The sequence below is a fragment of the Anabrus simplex genome, chromosome 1 (genome assembly GCF_040414725.1).
Source record: "Anabrus simplex isolate iqAnaSimp1 chromosome 1, ASM4041472v1, whole genome shotgun sequence".
NCBI classification, from domain to species: Eukaryota; Metazoa; Arthropoda; class Insecta; order Orthoptera; family Tettigoniidae; genus Anabrus; species Anabrus simplex.
Window position 1 is genome coordinate 1,379,990,787 of NC_090265.1, and position 20,923 is coordinate 1,380,011,709.

Here is a 20,923-nt window from a genome sequence, read left to right on the forward strand (position 1 = left end):
TTAAACTTATGCAGAGGCCTAACTCAATGTACAATAATAATAATAATAATAACAATGAAATAAGGGTGGAATGATTCTAGACTTTTCGTAGGAATGAGTTTTAAACGACAATATGGAGATAAACTAATCTCTCTTAAAGAGCCATTTTCTCCAAATCGAGTTAAACCTGGTATAAATTAAACCCGTTTAACTTTAGTACCTAGTTTAAAGTTGCGTCCATTTTCTCCACCAATTTCTGACACTCGTTTAGTTTAAACGGGCGAGCTGTCGTTGGCGCTAACGTTGGCTGCACTGAAGGAATAGTCGAAGGCATGGTCGATTGGAACTGGCCAATCAGAGCCAAGTAATTCAATGGCCGACATTTTTGTAATAATATCAGCTGTTTGTAGCGAGTTAATGCTATCGTACGTAGTGAATAAAGAACAAATTCGGCGGGATATTAGCTTTACTGATAAATAAATTGTTTACATTTGTGCGAAGTGTTGTGTCATATAATTCTACCTATTGCTGTCTACAATTTATTGGAACGCACTTTTATTTCTTATTTTTCTCTGTCATGCTTTACCATAAACAAGTACCGTGGGCCTAATACGTGTCTTTTGATACCTATTGTCTTACGGAACACACGGGAACGTTGAAATATTAAAATCCTGGTCTTTCAGCAATAGGCCTACGGTATTCCTTTCCTCAGAAAAATCAACATTTATGTGAATTTCAAGTAAACAAATTCCAAGCATGCTCGGGATCTATCTCCTATCAAAATCCATCGCCCTCGGCCGGAATCAATCTCACAAACCTTGGATCCAGCAGACAGACCACTGAGGATGTATTATTTGGAGATGTATTACTTGATTCCATATTCGTTTATAACATAACCAAGTTCGCGATATGTCGTACTGTATGCATAATACTCTTCTCCCTATAGCATTAATATTTCTATTGCTGGTATGCTGGCAATAGATACGATGAAACATTCTTAACTATAATCTATTCTATTACAAGTTTACTAGCAAGCATGAAATACTTTATTGTTTTTCTGATCCTATAAATATATAATCTAGCGATTAGAAATTGTATACCACCGCCTCTCCTACCGTGCCGGTCAACATTCTGATGGTAAAAGTATTTTCGACAAATTAGATTCGAACCGTCTTGTCACGGATTCGGACGATGCTGACTTCACGCTTTAGCGACCACAGTCACAACGTACCGCATGAAGAGCGGACGTATTACACGACTTATGTAGGAATATTTTTATGCATCACATTACAGTATTCACACCACGAACAGTATTTTACAGTATATAATATTATAAGGAGACTGCAATTTAAGCTCTGTGGTCCCCGTTGTTAATGAAAAAAAAAATGCCTGCGCATCATATCTTAAAGCAACCAGAATCATTGCTTCTAGCGAAATAGCATTATTTCGTGCAGTTGACGTTTTAAATGAATCCTTCTTCGATACTAGACAATCCTTGCTGTTCGCTTATGAATTATAAATCCATCAAAGAACTCCGTTACATCCGATTTTCCAAGATTGTAAACTTTTGTTGGAACGCGTCTTCTTAACCTCTCTTGCACATCAAAATTATTTCCTATTTAACCAAAGACTTCAATAAATTCTCCCATTTTTCTAATGCTAATCATCATCATCATCTGTTTATCCTCCAGGTTCGGTTTTTCCCTCGGACTTAGCGAGGGATCCCACCTCTACCGCCTCAGGGGCAGTGTCCTGGAGCTTCAGACTCTTGGTCGGGGGATACAACTGGGGAGTATGACCAGTACCTCGCCCAGGCGGCCTCACCTGCTATGCTGAACAGGGGCCTTGTGGAGGGATGGGAAGATTGGAAGGGATAGGCAAGGAAGAGGGAAGGAAGCGGCCGTGGCCTTAAGTTAGGTACCATCCCGGCATTCGCCTGGAGGAGAAGTGGGAAACCACGGAAAACCACTTCCAGGATGGCTGAGGTGGGAATCGAACTCACCTCTACTCAGTTGACCTCCCGAGGCTGAGTGGACCCCGTTCCAGCCCTCGTACCACTTTTCAAATTTCGTGGCAGAGCCGGGAATCGAACCCGGACCTCCGGGGGTGGCAGCTAATCACGCTAACCACTACACCACAGAGGCGGACTCTAATGCTAATACTAGGTTATAATTTTAGTACGTTTTTCATTAAAGTGCTGCAGTACTGGTAGTCAAAACTAACCCTTCTATTAGGAAAATCACAGATACGTTAATAAAATGTCAAGAAGGTTGAATATAAACAGCAGTTTAAACCAACAATATAGAAGGTTTAACTCTGAGCCAGGTTTAAACTTGATACAAAGTTTAAACCAATATGGGGAAAATGAATGTTAGTTTAAACTCAGACTTAAACCAGATTAAAATAAACCTAGTTTAAACTCATTTGGGGAAAACGGCCCTTAGTAGATTGGCGGATCCAGAGTGGGTTTCGGCCCACAAGTCGCCACGGCTAGTCGGTGGTCCGACAGCTCTGCACTCCGACCGGCCAACCGAGCAGAGGAGGGGTGGCCACGGCTGTACCGTGGCTCTACGCCTCTGTATTCGGGGGACTGAGAGGGGCTTGATCCCCACCGTCGATGTCCTTAGAATGGTTTTCCTTGGTTTTCCATTCTCCTGCACTAAGGCGAATGTCGGGACAGTTCCTAGTATAGGCCACGGCCGCCAACCCTCTTACCTTCTCCGCACATCTCCTCCGATACAAATCTCCTGGCCTGAGAGAAGGCGTCACCGTCTAGGTGGTCCGCCTCCCCCTTTAGGGGAGGAATGAAGACATTTAGTAGTAGTAGTAGTAGTACATAGAATGCCATCTATTTATTCACTCCAGAGATTCGTGATATCAAATGCTACAGCTCCATAGAATTCTGGAAACACCGGGAACCTCGAAGTGGTCTGTAGATCCTATTGGTAAGATCTTTTCATATCACTAAACAAAGCTTCCTAACACTGCACGAGCCGGTGATAACAATAGTTCTGTCGACGTTCCTCAAATAGAACAATATTTGCCTATTATTATAATTATATTTATGGTGTATACTCTTCGAGATAATTCTAACGGTACCTGAAACACGTCATCAGGATTGTAGCTTGAAATGTTAGAGAATGAAGCGCTGAGAGTCCGTGCCAAGTAGCGCTGGTGAGCGAACTTCAGAGATCTGGTGCCCCAATCCCACCGCTGACAAAGATATCCTGCTCCTATGGCCTCTTTCAAACATACTGGGTTAGTACTTTGTTTCCATTGTCGGAGTTGAGTTCAGACTATAAGTGCGATTATCACTTCAGTGACAACCCAAAAGTGCGAACACCATTACACATTACATTGAAGAACATTTTAGAAATAACACAAAACCCATAAGCACGAAAATGAGGTTGTAACAAAATTATTGTACTTAACTCAACATCTTCGTCTCATTTGGTGGAAAATTTTCCGCCCCACCCATTTTTTTAAAAACAATAATTGGCTTAATGTCGCACGGACACAAATAGGTGTTATGGCGAAGAGGGGATAGGAAAAGCCTAGGAGTGGGAATGAAGGCCGTGGCTTCATTAAGGTTAGTTAATTTCGCGTAGCTGTTTCTAGCCGGGTAAGGCCTTGTAAGGCAGACTCTCCGCTGAGGGTGGGTGACTGTGTAGGTAACTGCCTATTTGTGGTATAGGATAGTGTTATCTGTGGTCTGTGACTTGCAGGGATGTTGGGGAAAGCACAAATACCCAGCCCCCGAGCCATTGGAATTAACCAATGAAGGTTAAAATCCCCGACCCGGCCGGCAATCGAACCTCGGACCCTCTGAGCTGAAGGTCAGTACGCTGACCATTCAGCCAACAAGTCGGACCTTAGTTACGGTACAGCTCCTGCATTTGCTTGGTGTGAAAATGGGAAAACACGGAAAACCATCTTCAGGGCTGTCGACAGTGGGTTTCGAACCCACTATCTCACGGATGCAAGCTCACATCTGCGAGCCCCTAACTGCACGGCCAACTCGCCCGGGTTTTTTTTAAGAACTCTAACCTGGTTATAGCATTGACTGAGTAATCACACCACGTTGTCTTCGCGGATTGCTTTTTGTTATCTCCTTCTGATCCATGGTCGGCGGTAATTACTATTTAAACACGTTTCAGACTAATATTATTTTTATTTGTTTTACGTCGTATTAACGTAGACAGACCTTAGAGCGACAAAGGGCTAGGACTGGGAAGAAAGTAACCGTGGCTTTAATTAAGGAAACCACGGAGGATCATTTTCAGGACTAGTAACAATGGTGGTGGTGGGGGGGGGTTCGAAATCACATCTCCTGAATGCAAGCTCATAGCTACATGATCCAAACCGCGTAACCAATTCGCTCGGTTAATTGTGATTCATTCAATACATCAGCAGGTACGAGTACAGAGGGATGTGGCATATAAAATTTCAAATGCTGCTGATATGACTCGGCTGCACTTTACACACAGCCTTACCGAGCTCGATAGCTGCAGTCGCTTAAGTGCGGCCAGTATCCAGTATTCGGGAGATAGTAGGTTCGAACCCCACTGTCGGCACCCCTGAAAATGGTTTTCCGTGGTTTCCCATTTTCACACCAGGTAAATGCTGGGGCTGTACCTTAATTTAGGCCACGGCCGCTTCCTTCCCACTCCTAGCCCTTTCCTGTCCCATCGTCGCTATAAGACCTATCTGTGTCGGTGCGACGTAAAGCAACTACCAAAAAAAAAAAAAAAAAAAAAAAAAAAAAGAAACAGTCCTCTAAACAAAGAATAAAGTTCGACGGAATGTGCTTCCTACTAGAGTTATAAAACACTAATATTGATATGCCTGTGTTGCCACGTTTCAGCCTGACATTATTTCACATGAAAGTCACCGCAGGGCATTAAATTTTATTGCCCATTACCTGAGCCAACAAGCGCGGATTATTCGCGCTTATGGGTTGTCGCTGTTTTCTGGGGTTTCACGTTCCTGTTCAGTTCCGTTGAAGTCTGTCCCATGTCTTGTAGCAAATATATACACAGAATACTGCAGCATAGATTAAATTAGATTAAATTTCATATACTGTACATTCCGCTGGCCTCATTACTCTCAAAACATGCTCCTTTCATGACCATTCTCTCTTCTTTAAGCTGATATCTTCATTGCTTGAAAGTCAATTTGAGCGGCTCAGACAATAGACCAGTAGCTTCCTGGCCCCAAGTTGTCGGATTGGAACGCTGCTCAGTTCGGTGATTTGCCGCCGGCACATTCAACTAGTCTCCTGTGGTACAGAATACTAACCCCCCGGCCTCTCTGAAAACCGCAAAAGTAGCTAATGAGACGGCAAACCATTGCCTATTATTATTAGAAGTAGTAATAATGAATATTTCCAATATTGGAAGACATTAAACAAATAACTCAGTCAATTCTTCTGTGGGTTCTTCTTGTTTTTCCAATAGGTTTTCATTCTTTCCGAGAGGGCTTGTGTACGTTCTGCCGACTTCTAAGGTCTGTACTGTTTTTGTTGTGGTTGCTCTGATGTAACTTCCCATTTTTAGGGTTTTGTCGCAGTTAAAAATAAATGTGATAGAAAGGAAGGTCTTAACAGTAGGACTATTAGGCAGTACCATATGGCTGATAAATAAAGCATGAGGCAGTTTCTAAAAAGTAACTATGAGCGGTGGAAAACGGTAAATAAAAATGTAGACAGACTCTGGGATGGGTTTAAAGCAATTGTTGAGGAATATGATAACAGGTTTGTACCTTTAAAGGTGGTAAGGCATGGTAAAGACCCACCTTATTACAACAGAGAAATAAAGAGACTAAGAAGGAGGTACAGGTTGGAAAGAAATAGAGTTAGAAATGGCTGTGGAAGTAAGGAGAAATTGAAGGAACTACTAGGAAATTGAATCTAGCAAAGAAGGCAGCTAAGGATAACATGAGGGCGGGCATAATTGGCAGTCATACAAATATTAGTGAAAAATGGAAGGGTATGTACAGGTATTTTAAAGCAGAAACAGGTTCCAAGAAGGGCATTCCAGGAATGATTAATGAACAAGGGGAGTGTGTACGTGACGATCTTCAAAAGGCAGAAGTATTCAGTCAGCAGTGTGTAAAGATTGTTGGTTACAAGGATAACGTCCAGATAGAGACGGAGAGTATTAAAATTTATATATGATAACTGACATTTACAATAAGATACAAAAGTTGAATACTCGAAAAGCGGCTGGAATTGATAAGATTTCTGGGGATATACTGAAGACAATGAGTTGGGATATAGTACCATATCTGAAGTACTTGTTTGATTATTGTTTGGTTGAAGGAGCCGACATCGTACGACATGGAGTGTCGAATGGACTTTTTCCGCCCTTCAAAAATCCGACTACCTCTGCCGGGTTTGAACCCGCTATCTTGGGATCCGAAGGCCGACACTCTACCGCTGATCCACAGAGGCAGCTACTAAATGAATGGAGAGTTGGTATAAGACCCCTTGTGTATAAATGAAAGGGTGATAGCCATAAAGCCGAAAATTACAGGCCAGTAAGTTGCGTTGCATGTAAGCTTTGGGAAGGCATTCTTTCTGTTTATATTAGATGTGTTTGCGAAATTAATGACTGGTTCAATAGAAGGCAGTTCGGTTTTAGGAAAGGTTACTCCACTGAAGATCAACTTGTAGGATTCCAGCAAGATGTAGCAGATATCTTGGATTCAGGAGGTCAAATGGACTGTATCGCGATTGACCTGTCTAAAGCATTTGGTAGGGTGGATAATGGGAGACTACTGGCAAAAATGAGTGCAATTGGACTAGACAAAAGAGTGACTGAATGGGTTGCTATATTTCTAGAAAATAGATCTCAGAGAATTGGAGTAGGCGAAGCTTTATCTGACCCTGCAATAATTAAGAGGGGAATTCCTCAAGGCATTATTATTGGACCTTCATATTTTCTTATATATAAATGGTATGAGTAAAGGAGTGGAATCAGAGGTAAGGCTTTTTGCGGAAGATGTTATTCTGTATAGAGTAATAAATAAGTTACAAGATTGTGAGCAACTGCAACGTGACCTCGATATTGTTATGAGATGAACAGTAGGCAATGGTATGATGATAAACGGGGTTAAAAGTTAGGTTGTGAGTTTCACAAATAGGAAATGTCCTCTCAGTTTTAATTACTGCGTTGACGGGTTTAACGTTCCTTTTGGGGATCATCTAGGTGTTAATATAAGGAAAGGTCGTCGTTAGGGTAGTCACATAAATGGGATTGTAAATAAAGGGTACAGATCTCTGCACATGGTTATGAGGGTGTTTAGGGGTTGTAGTAAGGATGTAAAGGAGAGGGCATATAAGTCTCTGGTAAGACCCCAACTAGAGTATGGTTCCAGTGTATGGGACCCTCACCAGGATTACTTGATTCAAGAACTGGAAAAAATCCAAAGAAAAGCAGCTCGATTTGTTCTGGGTGATCTCCGTCAAAAGAGTAGCGTTACAGAAATGTTGCAAAGTTTGGGCTGGGAAGAATTGATAGAAGGAAGACTAAGTGATATGTTCCAAGCTGTCAGCGGAGAGATGGCGCGGAATGACATTAGTAGACGATTAAGTTTGAGTGGCGTCTTTAAAAGTAGCAAAGATCACAATATGAAGATAAAGTTGAAATTCAAGAGGACAAATTGGGGAAAATATTCATTTATAGGAAGGGGAGTTAGAGATTGGGATAACTTACCGAGAGAGATGTTCAATAAATTTCCAATTTCTTTGAAATAATTTAAGAAAAGGCTAGGAAAACAACAGATAGGCAATCTGCCACCTGGGCGACTACCCTAAATGCAGATCTGTATTGATTGATTGATTGTTGTTGTTGTGCCTAAATATGTCTCTGTATATGATATCTGTCGAACTAACGTTTGCGTTTTTGAGGTCCTTTCAAAGTTCGTTAAGCGAGGTTACATAAGCTGTTATCCTTTTTGTCAATCGATTTTCTGGTAATCTAGTCAGATGGCCGAAGCATTTCATTCGTGTTTTCCTAATGTCAGTTTCGGACTAACCCTAATGTTCTTTTAATTTTTTGGAGACGAGTTTGTTGTGAGCACGTCGGCTTATCTAAATACAGTAAAAGTAGTGGGGTGTAAGACCTGTAACAGTATTATTATTATTATTATTATTATTATTATTATTATTATTATTATTATTATTATTATTATTTCTTCGTTGCGCCCAACTAAGGAGCTTGATGGAACTTATTTAGCTGTTGTCGTTGCCTTTTTCTTGCCCCAAAATCTCTTCACCTTCTCGCTGTGGTTTTTCATGCGATCTTCTGACGAGGTTTTGTTGGTGGTCGTGCTTGGATGATGTTTTAAGCGGTGATTGTCGTCTAATTTTCTGAACTTAGATCTGTCTAACACAGTGTCATCTGTGATCCCTATTTACTGAAGATCTTTTTTAACTTCGAGCAGCCAATTGTTTTCTACTTTCTTTGAGAGGGCTAATGTTCAGAATTCTTTTAGTCAATCTCTGGTTACTCAATCTGAGAATAGGTCCATAAAATTTCAAACGACTTTTCCTAAATATGTCTGAGTTCTTCTCTGAGTGTTGTTCCAGGTCATGAGATTTCCATATCATCCAAATTCCCCCTGTACATCATCATCATCATCATCTGTTTACCCTCCAGGTTCGGCTTTTCCCTCGGACTCAGCGAGGGATCCCACCTCTACCGCCTCAAGGGCAGTGTCCTGAAGCTTCAGACTCTTGGTCGGGGGATACAACTGGGGAGAATGACCAGTACCTCGCCCAGGCGGCCTCACCTGCTATGCTGAACAGGGGCCTTGTGGAGGGATGGGAAGATTGGAAGGGATAGACAAGGAAGAGGGAAGGAAGCGGCCGTGGCCTTAAGTTAGGTACCATCCCGGCATTCGCCTGGAGGAGAAGTGGGAAACCACGGAAAACCACTTCCAGGATAGCTGAGGTGGGAATCGAACCCACCTATACTCAGTTGACCTCCCGAGGCTGAGTGGACCCCGTTCCAGCCCTCGTAACACTTTTCAAATTTTCGTGGCAGAGCCGGGAATCGAACCCGGACCTCCGGGGGTGGCAGCTAATTACGCTAACCACTACACCACAGAGGCAGACCCCCCTGTACGTACTGGTCCAAAAATGTTCCTAAATATTTTTCTTTCTTGCTTTTCTACATCTTTAATCAATGATCTGCCCGCAATGATCAATGTTTCAGATACATATAGTGCTTCAGGCTTGATTACAGTGTTATTATTATTCCTTGAGAAATTAGAACTCTTTCTCCTTCGGTTATTGTTATAACAGGCTAGTAGTTTTGTTCCTTAAATCAACAATCTCTACTACCGTCTAATTGCTCATTACTTTTGGCGGACAACCACATCCACAATTTTGATAATGAAACACATTTCTCTTTTATTTCGCCACCTTCTTTCGTTTATGAGAGGGTGGAAGATGAGTTAGTGATGCGTCCAAATTCAATATGGGACTTGGTGGGTTTTAAGGCTGCCCTATTTCGAACCGAGATACTGAAGTTGGAAACTAAATGACTAGACAACCGTACAAGCGCGACCCCAGGTAATGAAAGACATGTTATTCAAAAAGCTTACTGTGTCGAAAATAAGTATAGAGAGTGATTGACCGAGCTCGATAGCTGCAGTCACTTAAGTGCGGCCAGTATCCAGTATTCGGGAGATAGTAGGTTCGAACTCCACTGTCGGCAGCCCTGAAAATGGTTTTCCGTGGTTTCCCATTTTCACACAAGGCAAATGCTGGGGCTGTACCTTAATTAAGGCCACGGCCGCTTCCTTCCCACTCCTAGCCCTGTCCTGTCCCGTCGTCGCCATAAGACCTGTCTGTGTCGGTGCAACATATAGCAAAAAAAAAAAAAAAGAGAGTGATTGATCTAGGAATAAGATATAGCAAAGACTTGTCCGCCCCTGTGTTGAAGATATGTGAATGTTGCTAAATTATATTTGCAAGTTCATCAACTTCGGGTGTCTGGCGGGGGAAGCGGATCGGTTCGTATAGCTGTTAGCTTTCATTCGGAAGATGGTGGGTTTGAACCCCACTATTGGCAGCCCTAAATATAGTTTTCCATAGTTTCGCATTTCACACCAGGCATGTGATGGGGCCGCACCTCAATTAAGGCCACGATCTCTTCCTTTCTAGTCCCAGGTCTTTCCTGTTCTATCTTCGCCAAAAGGCTGTCTCACTTGTTGCTACTTGAAACCACTAGGAAAAGAAAAATTCAGCCGTAGTAAGTTAGTTGAAGTGAGTTTGATCAGTAGACAAAATTTCAAATTGAAGCTGGCTCTGTGGTCGGACAAGACCAAAAGAGAAGTAGTTGTATTATACATACTGTATGTAATTAACTGATGAAGTATTTTTTCTTCCATTCAGTGTTTGCACTTCTCTATTTTCAGACAATCCGTCATACTTCTCTCTTCCGGGAGAATCGGCGTCTGGTGGTATTCCAGCGTCGACACGGAGTCCTTTCACATTGTTGAAGCGGCGCGGTCCAAGCATGGGCGCCAGTACATCTTCGGCTTCGGTTACGTCATCTACCTGCACATCGTCTTCCTTGCTCCATCACGGCGGGGGTGGAACAAGAAGTTCGTGCTCGGCACCGACCACCCCCACCTCTCCCGAGGCGTGTGTCATACTGCCACCACCAGTACCCACACCGCTCTCGTCCCAGCCGAGTCAACATCGACGCAGTTTCCGGTCCTTACTGCGTTCCGTGAGTGCCAACAACCCCAGTACAGCTCTTCAGCAGCAGCTGCTAGTACTGGGTGAACCTCGACCGTCCGATATGGCTCCTGAGTCACCGTCTATGCACCATCTCCATCAGCACCGACGTAATCACAGCACCAAAACCATAAAATCACCGAAGTCTTCCACAGAACTTCTTAATAGTGATATGATTTACTGTCCCGTGTCGCAAACACCTCCGCCATTACCTACAGTCACTCCCGAACGGTCCACAGAAGAAGTGTTGCTGGGCAACAGTGGAGATGCAAGGTATTATAACATCACGGCTGCCATGACGATACCCTTGACCTCTTCTTCAACTAGTGGTAGACGACGGCATTCTATAGGCACTTTTCTGAACAAGGAACGAGCTTTGGCAGCGTCAGCTTCAAGCAAACACCCTTCATCGTCGTCTCCTAAGAATAGCGATACCGCAATGGACACTGTAACACAAAAGGTATCGACTATGAATCTCGCTACGACCCCGAAAGATACCTGTTCGTCTGTTGCAGTCACTTCTTTAGAACATCATCGACCTTCCCACTCCAGGAAACGCTGCACTCGATGCTGTGGTAGTAAAGGTAAGTTCAATGCTCATTGTCTTCATTAGCATGAAAACAAGGTGTACTTTTTCCAGTTTACTGTATGTTTCCCTTTACAGCAATAGAACTTGCAACTGTTGATAGTATTCCTCTGTTTTTTGTACGAAGTTTAACTGTTATCTTATCCTCGAGTGCAGTTCTCACGTTCCTTCCAGAATAACTGTATAAGAAGGACATACCGACCAGAAAATCTCAGTTCACTCTACAGTCCTAACATACATTGTGAAATAACAAATCTGCCAGTTGCTCAGTAATGAATACTAAATCTCCAGAACTGTTTATGTATCCCACTGGGTGATGAGACGGTCAATCCCATTCTTGAAAAATTTGGCGGCTTTTCGACGGAGCCACATCTGTATCCAGCCACACACGTCGTCTTCCGATACAAACTGAAGTTCACGAATGTTTCCCCACAGATGTGAAAACCGCATGGCGAGAGATCTGGGCTGTAGAGAGGCTGTTGAAGAGTTTCCCACCCAAATCTCTGAAGCGTATTCCTCACAGAGTTGGCAGTGTAGGGGCGATAGCACGACCGGGCGTTTTGACCTTATGAGGCATCTCAGTTTCTGCAACGTGTCTTCATAATGCTTTACATTGATTGTGGTCCCGTACTTCAGCTTGTCTTATACCAAGGCAAAGGTGCCATCTTACATAAATGTTTATCAGTAGTCTTCCTCTTTTTCTTCTTCTACTTCGTAGCCTTTTCTCAATTACCTGGGGTCGACACTTTATATGGATTGTTGATGATGCTTGTTGTTTTAAGGGGCCTAACATTGAAGGTCATCGGCCCTTTATATGTGTCGTGTGTTTATATGGATTTGGCACACTTTTAAGGCCGGATGCCTTTCATGATGTTGCCCCTATTTAGAGGGATTTATTCCCTACTGCATGCCTCTGTGGTGGTTTGTAGTATGGTGCGTTGTGTTGTATGCAAATTAAGGTGTGTATTAAGACGAACATAAGCACGCAAACCAAAACCTAGGGGAATTAACCAAAGTTAAAATCCCCTATCCGGATGGGAATCGAATCCGAAGCCGGTCACTACGCTGACCAATCAGCCAAGGAACCGGGCAATTGTTTATCGGTAGTAGAATTTGTTCCGAGGTATCTTTGGAACAGCAGAGGTGAAAGAAGGTGCGGGCTGGAATGAGTCTAACTACAAGTCCGAAAGAAGAATTAAAAATTTAAATAAAGGTTATATTTTCAATAGACAACAAGATTTAACAAATTTTCACTAGGTGAAATAACAATGAAGAAAATCAGGTACAATTATAACTTTACAAACAAAAGCACAAGTTAAGGGCTCCTTACAAATCCTGGGCTTCGAGCCCCAATTTCACTATCCTTGAGCTCTCAGCTCACAACCACAAAATACCAAAACCCCTAATTCCATGGAGCATTTGCTCCCACCTAGTAATGTCAAGCCTCCTAGAGGCGCCTTTCAAAATACCAGAAAGAGCTGACCCGCTCTCACTCTTTCAAGCCTATTAAAGGCAATACCAGACTATTACACTTAACTGCCATCAAGGCACAACTTATAATGGAACAGGGGTATCTCGTACCCAATCTATTGGGCCTTCACAGGAAGGAAAACATAAACGGGTTAAGTTAATGGCCCAAAATACAAAGGTGAATGGAGGCGAGTACTTGCACTCCTACATGAAAGCTTGTTAAAACCTAAGTGGCGCTAGGCCAATTCAACAGGGGCTATTCCCACACTAGGGAGGTGACTCGTATAAGAAAATTTTAATACATTAGGAAAGAGAAGAAAATCGGTTATGAAAACGTAGTCACTTCAGATCAAAATGCAGGGGAGCTCGAGAGGGTAAAGCACTCTCTATCCCCGATTTACAGTTAAAGTAACATGACAATTTTACATCGAAATGGTATAGATTACATTAAAAAACGGTTTCGGACCTTCCCCGAGGATTAAACTGCTGAGCTAGCAAGAAAATAAAGATGTTAAACGGCCATTACCTTTTGAAGGGCTGCTGACTGATGAAAGAGGCGCTTCTCCCCTCCTGCTATTCTTCCATGCACTAAGCTAGATGTTGTACGAGTGGCGGAGAGCCAGGAAAATCAGCAGTTTTTATACTCTCGGGGAAGATTCGAGAACTTTCATGAATGATTAAGACACACCCACAGTCGTTTATTGGGTAGCTTACAGTTACACATCGAGATTGGTAAAGAAAGAAGCCATTGGCTGATAATTAATGACAGAATTTTACGATTGGCTAATTTCAAAACTGGCGGAAAGAAAAGATTTATATTGCCAACCTACAAATGAAAGAACGAAATTTAGTTACAGGAAAACTTATGAGTATAAAATATCTTCAAGAAAAGTTCCATCACTTCGCACCAGGGTGCATGATCATAGTTTTTGGGTAGAGACATCTGTGAGAGAATGTCCACACTTCTTGATAATTGTAAACAAAAACAATTCGAAATTCACTCAGTGACATCTTCTGGTAAACGGTTGAATTAATTCAGTTTTAAAGTTCAGAGTTTCAGGCGGAAAATTCAAATGTGCGGCGTGTGGGTGTACCATCCGGTACAGAATTGATAATTAATTTTTAACTTCCATGGAATTCAGGTATTCCTTTGTTTATACAGGACCCTTGATCTCTACAAGTAACAGCATTTGTACGAAAACCGAGCCAGATTACTTTTGAAATACCTTTTTAGTGTTGCAATCCAAATAATATACCATTAAAACTATTTTTATCTAATACTGTTCACATCCTGTATGGACGTTGTATTTATAACTGCTTCGGAGGTAATAAACCATCCAGTACGGTCCATAAACGAGCAAAAGAAACAACAACGTTACGTGATGGAGACTACGTTTCCAGCACCATTGTATCGTCTGCGGGCAGCTGTATGGTTGTAACGCACCTTATTTAGAAAGTGCTAGTGGAGCAGTCGATTAGTCATCACACTTTTTGTATCTTACATAACGGGTCGATACTGGCTGAGGTCGATAGCTTATTCAGGGGCGCCGGGCGAGAGGCTAATACGCCATCTCCGTATCGTTCACTTCTGGCACGTTAGAACTCAAGGACCAAGGGGGAAGTTTTAATTCCCCTTCCCTTCGGGTCACATAGAAGGTAACGCCTTCTCTCGTAGAAATCATGGGTGATCACATGAAAGGAAAGCAAGCAATCTTGTAGTTTTATGTGATTCTTGATCGTGATCATTGCCAAGGGATCTACAGTTTTTATGTGAAATCAAAACCATAGGGAAGTAATTCTTTTTTTTTCATTTTAAACATCTCACGTGCATTTGTCAGGATTCGAAACGAGGCCGCCTTAGTGAGAAGTCAGTGACGATGCCACTCGGCTATCATGCTCCTGGAGGACCAAATTTGAAGGGTCTTTAAATAATAATAATAATAATAATAATAATAATAATAATAATAATAATAATAATAATAATAATAATAATGACAATGGTAATAATAATACCGAGCGAGTTGACCATGCGATTAAGGGCGTGGAGCTGTGAGCTTGCATTCGGGAGATAGTGGGTTCCAACACCACTGTCGGCACCCTGAAGATGGTCTCTGTGGTTTCCCAATTTCACACCATGCAAATGCTGGGGCTGCACCTTAATTAAGGCCACAGCCGGTTTCTTCCCACTCCAAGGCATTTCCTGTCCTATCGTTGTCATTATAGTTAGCTGTGTCGGTGCGGCGTAAAGCGAATTGCAAAAAAATGTGTGTATAAACCCAATTAAGTACAACTAACTAGCTAACTAAATAAATAAATAAATAAATAAATAAATAAATAAATAAATAAATAAATAAATAAATAAATACAGATGAGAGCCACATCATTAGACAGCGCTTTTTTTTACGGGGGGCCCCCGTAGCCCGCTCCCCCACCGTGACCATCGACTCAATCTACATGGCCTCCGACATGCTATTAATTTCTAAGAAGAAAAGAGATAGCTGGGTAGAGTGGGAAGTGATACAAGGAGTATCTGCCTGTTTCCATGTCAGACACGTTACCAGGCGAGATTGTGTTAGGTATATGGTGTTGAAGTATGGTATTGAAGGGTCAGGGAAAAACCAAATAGGCAGAAAGAAGAAAGAGCCTACATGTAAAACCTGACATCTTTTGGATAGCACATGCAAGGATGTGGGCTGGGAAAAGACGAGAGGTTGTGTTAGTTAGGAACAGGTAACATGCACAAAACATAAACCCATTCCTCGCCATTCCATCGCCTGGGGATCAGTCCGTCTGGACACTGCTGTGGCTAGCGCGGTCCTTGCCGGCTGCGGAGCCATGCGTCGAGTACCACTAGGGCCTGCCGCACGGCTCCACCTCCTTGGGGTACCTCGTACCCAGTCTCCGATCCCGGAGAACGAGGCCAAGCCCGCCGAGGCGGGGGCCTCCTGCAAGGGGGTGGGTCATGACGCCGGGCCTCCTTCCTCTCTGCCCGCGCCATGGCCCGGTGGACAGGGCAACTGCGATGGGAGGCCGGGTGGCCCCCGAGCAGTTGGCGCACACCGGCGCCTCCCTAAGTGCTGCGCAGGCCGTGTAGTGGTGATCACTGCCACAGCGGTTGCACCTCACCTCGAGCCCACAGCTGACCTGACGGTGGCTCCACCTCAGACAGCGGAAACACTGCAAGAGCTGCTGAGGGGGACGTTTTACTCTCACCTGACTGCCGCTACCCACTGAGGTCATCTCCTGATTGGCTCCTCGGTTGACTGCTGTCCTGGGAGCAGTCTTGGGTTGCAGCTGGGCGGTCCTCTCCTGATGGGCCGACGTCGCCTTCTGCTTCCTGGTCCGCCGTCGTCTTCTTCTTCCCGGGGGTTTCTTCTCGGCAGGGGAAGAGGCCTCGTCTTGGCGGCCCTCCTCCCGGCCTGGTGACCCCGGGGTAGCTGGTGGCTCCGCTGCGTCGCCGTCTTCTTCCTTCTCCTGGCTGGCGGCGTCGGCGTCGGTCGGTGATAGCTCTCGACTGCGTTCCCGGTCCTGTGGGACGCACATCGAGGTCTGCAGCTCGACAGACTTGCAGGCAGGCTGGGCCTGTGCAGCAGCCTCAGAACGCCAGGGGGCGTCCTTCTCCACTACTGTGCTGCTCTCCACCATCACGGGCGCTTTCCTGGTAGGCCTTCGTAATGTACCGCTTTCCAGCTGGGGTCGCGCCGCCGTCTTCCTCGGTCGCCGGCTCCGTCTGCGTTGCTGCCTCGTGGTAGCCTGAGACGTCCGGGTGCTGCCTGAGTCCTGGTAGCCGGGTGACCTGGAAGTGCTGGGTCATCATCTTCTCGTAGTGTCGGAGGCGGCTTGCGTCCTTGGCGTAGATCACGACTGCCCAGCCGGGGATCACCGCGCCGATGAGATGGTCGATTGGATCCTCTCCGTCGAGCTCCACAATCGCTGTTAGGAGATCGACTATAAAAATCGTCTCCCGGTACACGTCCTTCCCCCACCGGTTGTACACCAGCAGCGACGGGAGCCTGGAGTCGGGAGCGGGCGCCAAGCTCAGCCTAGTTTGAAGTTCTCGGTAGGCTTCCCTGCAGTCGAAGTCGGCCGGTCTCATGTTGACGGTTATCGTCGCCATCCTGGTCCTCCTGAAACAGTAGAAGAGAAAGAGCGAGCACTGAAAAGTGCTACAGCTCAGACAATGCTCCTTCGAAGATGTACTAATAAGTACAAGTGCCTGGCTGATACTTGAAAAGTACAGAGCGCCTGGCAAGGAGAGAGAAAGCGCAGCGAGAGGCACGTACGCCCTTTCACTACGACTGTCAGCTCTGAAGCCCACCGATGCTTGATGCCCACCGGAAATTTGAAATATTGAATGTTTTATGATTGAAAATTGACGAATTTCGGCATATTTCGCACAAAAATGTCCGGCTGTATGATTAATAAGAAGTGGGCTATCCCTGTTGCTATTCCTCGACGAATGCGGTATTTTCTGCTTCTTGGCACAGGCCAGAACAAAATATAGCTTTCACCGAAGTTTCAGTCTCATTTATGACTGTGCCTGGGTGGTAGCTGATGAGACGTGGGTGTTCCTGCATGCAGTAATGACACTACGAGCACGGCTAGTGCGTCTGGATGTTAAGAAAGGACCGGTTGAGCTGTAATAGCACCTTGTCGTCCAGTGAGGAAGGCAATGGCAAACTGCCTCACTTCACATCATGCCTTGTGTGCCTCATTTTAGCACCACCGTTGTTGTTCTTTTTGCGATTTTTCTACAAGGTTAGGTGTTGCTGTGTGAGGATCTAACCAGCCTTCGGGGTGAAAACTTGACAGATGGGCTAAGTCCTATTGAAAATGTATGCAGGAGTAGACTCATTAAGGTATTCGAATAAGAACGAATGAGACGAATGCTGGAGCGTCACAAACTTGAGCCTACAAGCCTCTTGTTAAAAAAAAACCACTCCGAATACAACAGCCGTAACCATGGTAACTCCAGTTCAAGTAAAGAAAAAAGCACTCGGAATACAACAGCCGTAACCATGGTAACTCCAGTTCAAGTAAAGAAAAAAGCACTCCGAATACTACAGCCGTAACCATGGTAACTCCAGTTCAAGTAAAAAAAAAAGCACTCCGAATACTACAGCCGTAACCATGGTAACTCCAGTTCAAGTAAAGAAAAAAGCACTCCGAATACTACAGCCGTAACCATGGTAACTCCAGTTCAAGTAAAGAAAAAAGCACTCCGAATACTACAGCCGTAACCATGGTAACTCCAGTTCAAGTAAAGAAAAAAGCACTCCGAATACTACAACAGTAACCATGGTAACTCCAGTTCAAGTAAAGAAAAAAGCACTCCGAATACTACAGCCGTAACCATGGTAACTCCAGTTCAAGTAAAGAAAAAAGCACTCCGAATACTACAGCCGTAACCATGGTAACTCCAGTTCAAGTAAAGAAAAAAGCACTCCGAATACTACAGCCGTAACCATGGTAACTCCAGTTCAAGTAAAGAAAAAAAACCACTCTGAATACAACAGCCGTAACCATGGTAACTCCAGCTCAAGATGTCGCATTCAACTTTCCCTCCAACTATGTACATTGCACGAGACAGTGGCGAAAAACGGCGGGGCTAACTTCAGCAACTGCGTATTTTATGGTGCCATTTCTCGACGCCCTCAAAAAACTCTCCTTTAAATCTTCAAGGCATGCTGATAGATTACAATCGAGCAATTTGTTATCTGGAAAATTAATCTGAGTTTTATGATTGGGTATGGAATGATTGAAGTCTGAAGTCTGAAGCCTGTTTGAAGTCTGTTTGAAGTCTGAACATTTGTGAACAGAAGTTTGAGGAATATCCTGAGGATATGGTGGCCACAAGTAATCTCCAATGAAGAACTGTGGGAAAAAAACAAAAACATTAAACACCCATTGATATTGAGATGCGTCGTAGGAAATGGAAGTGGATCGGGCATACATTACGGCGAGATAAAGACAACATAGCAAGACAAGCCCTGGAATGGAACCCACAAGGTAGCAGGAGAAGAGGCAGACCAAGAAACACATGGAGGAGGAGTGTAATAGCAGAAGGGATGGAGAAAGGAGGGAAGACCTGGACAGAGATCAGGACGATGGCGCAGAACAGAGTCCGGTGGTGGAAGTTCATTGATGCCCTATGCTCCACTTAGGAGATACAGGAAATAAGTCATGGAATGATTGCTTTCAGGTGCAGATTACTTGTTTCAATCGTATGTACATACTTTTGCATTCTTCTTCGTTTCTTACTTTTAAAAAGATGTATTTAGCAATTCATTGTAGGGCAAAATAACTTAAATTTCATGAATGCGTATGGAGTGATTATGAGATTGTACACTACATCAGCGTAGCGAAGCTGTCGCGATAAATGTGAACAAGACTCGAGTACAATCGCTGAAAGTAGCAGGGATTAATTTGGAAAATGCATGTTTCTCTCATAGTCAGTTTTATGTAGGGTTGGAACTCCGTGGAATTTATACATTTACCTTCCTATTAATGTGACATGTATCCTATGGCACTGGATTAATGTATCCTATTTATCCTATGGTACTGGATCAACGATTTCACAGTTAGAAAAGAAGTACAAAGTTAACAAACCGATATCAGTAATTCGCAATAAGTTCGAAAAGCTACCAAATGCAGAAATACTAACGTATTTCAATTTCCGTTTGAGATGTATTTTCAAGTGTTTGTTAATATAATAATTCATTCTGTTATCACAGTAGGTATCCGGCTCCATGGCTAAATGGTTAGCGTGGCACAGGGACTGGGTGTATGTGTAGTCTTCAACATCATTTAATCCTCATCACGACCCGCAGGTCAGCTAGGGAGTCAAATCAAAAGACCTGCATCTGGCGAGCCGAACTTGTCCTCGGACACTCCCGGCACTAAAAGCCATAAGCCATTATTTACCACAGGAGGTCATGTGTACTATTTCATTATCTCGAAACTTTGCTTGTACATCCGTGACAATATTAATGAACAACACGATAGGCCTACAATGCTGGTGGAGCCCGCAGGTAACTGCTAGTCTTTTATATTATAAATTGCATTCGACCTATTGGAATTATGTTCTGACGTTCCTCCCATTATTGGAACGAGTTATCCACTGAGCAACATAGACAGATTTTAAAATCTTCCATACCTTAAAAGCAGAGACAAAAAACGTAAGCTTCAGAGATAGGGTTAAACAAAACCTTTACAGCAAAATGTTCACAAACTTGGTCGTAAATGGGCCGTGTATAATGGTTTATTACCGACAGCGCTGATATTAATATAGCTTGTATCTGGAAACCATGACCCGCTTGAGAATCTCCTGAAATAACATTCCACCTATGAAGACTCCAGACAGACAGATAGACAACCAGCCAGACAATTTCTTCGTCTGTTGAACAACTTCCACATTACGGCGGGTCATACTTACGTACGAATTCAGCCTACTTATCTATCTAGCACTTCTTGCGGCTCCACCCGTGTTGAAGTCAGAGTTAAATCAGATTTGCTTGTCGGTAACAATAGCGGACAATCCAGTGATAACTTACCCTGATCACACTCTCTGTCACGTTTTATCTCTCTCCTCCGCTTCTACGTATATTATTAGCGTTTCGAAGGCCGCAGCCATGCAATATCACTCATTCCAGAACCTGTTCTTCTAACTCCTTTTCTAATTTTTTTTTACCCCGATTATCAGTAATTGTGCTGAAGTCAAAAATACCACCTATGAGGGGTAAAATAATACTGTACGCCAATATGAAAGAAAGTAAAATATTATTTCAAACCTTATTTTCATTTCTGGTTTACTCTTTTACTGATTTATAACGAACAAATTAAACATGCACAAATTACGATGTATCCAGGTCAAAATAAGAAACATTATTAGCAAGATAATTTTGTTAAAATAATGATTTAAAGGAAGTGTCGTTGTAGTACAAAAGCATTCCTCTCTAATATACACATTTAGGTCTATAAAACATTAACATATTGCAATACTATAACTTAAAATTTCAACTTATGATTATTTCGACCTTTACAACCTCCGGAAGTGTTACAACAAAACATATAATGTATTAATTTCTAGGAGGCACTTTGAACGGTTTTCAATGTTCTGACATTAGTCACCTTGTTTA

The 20,923-nt window shown here is 43.4% G+C and overlaps 1 protein-coding gene across 1 annotated transcript in view; it reads left to right on the forward strand.

The window, feature by feature from the left end:
- The window catches only part of LOC136858356 (uncharacterized), a 562,168-nt gene that overhangs the window by 63,106 nt on the left and 478,139 nt on the right, over positions 1 to 20,923 (forward strand). Inside the window, exon 2 of the mRNA XM_068225512.1 lies at positions 10,405 to 11,313. Coding sequence (XP_068081613.1) covers positions 10,405 to 11,313 — 909 coding nt within the window. The remainder of the gene's footprint in view (positions 1 to 10,404; positions 11,314 to 20,923) is intronic.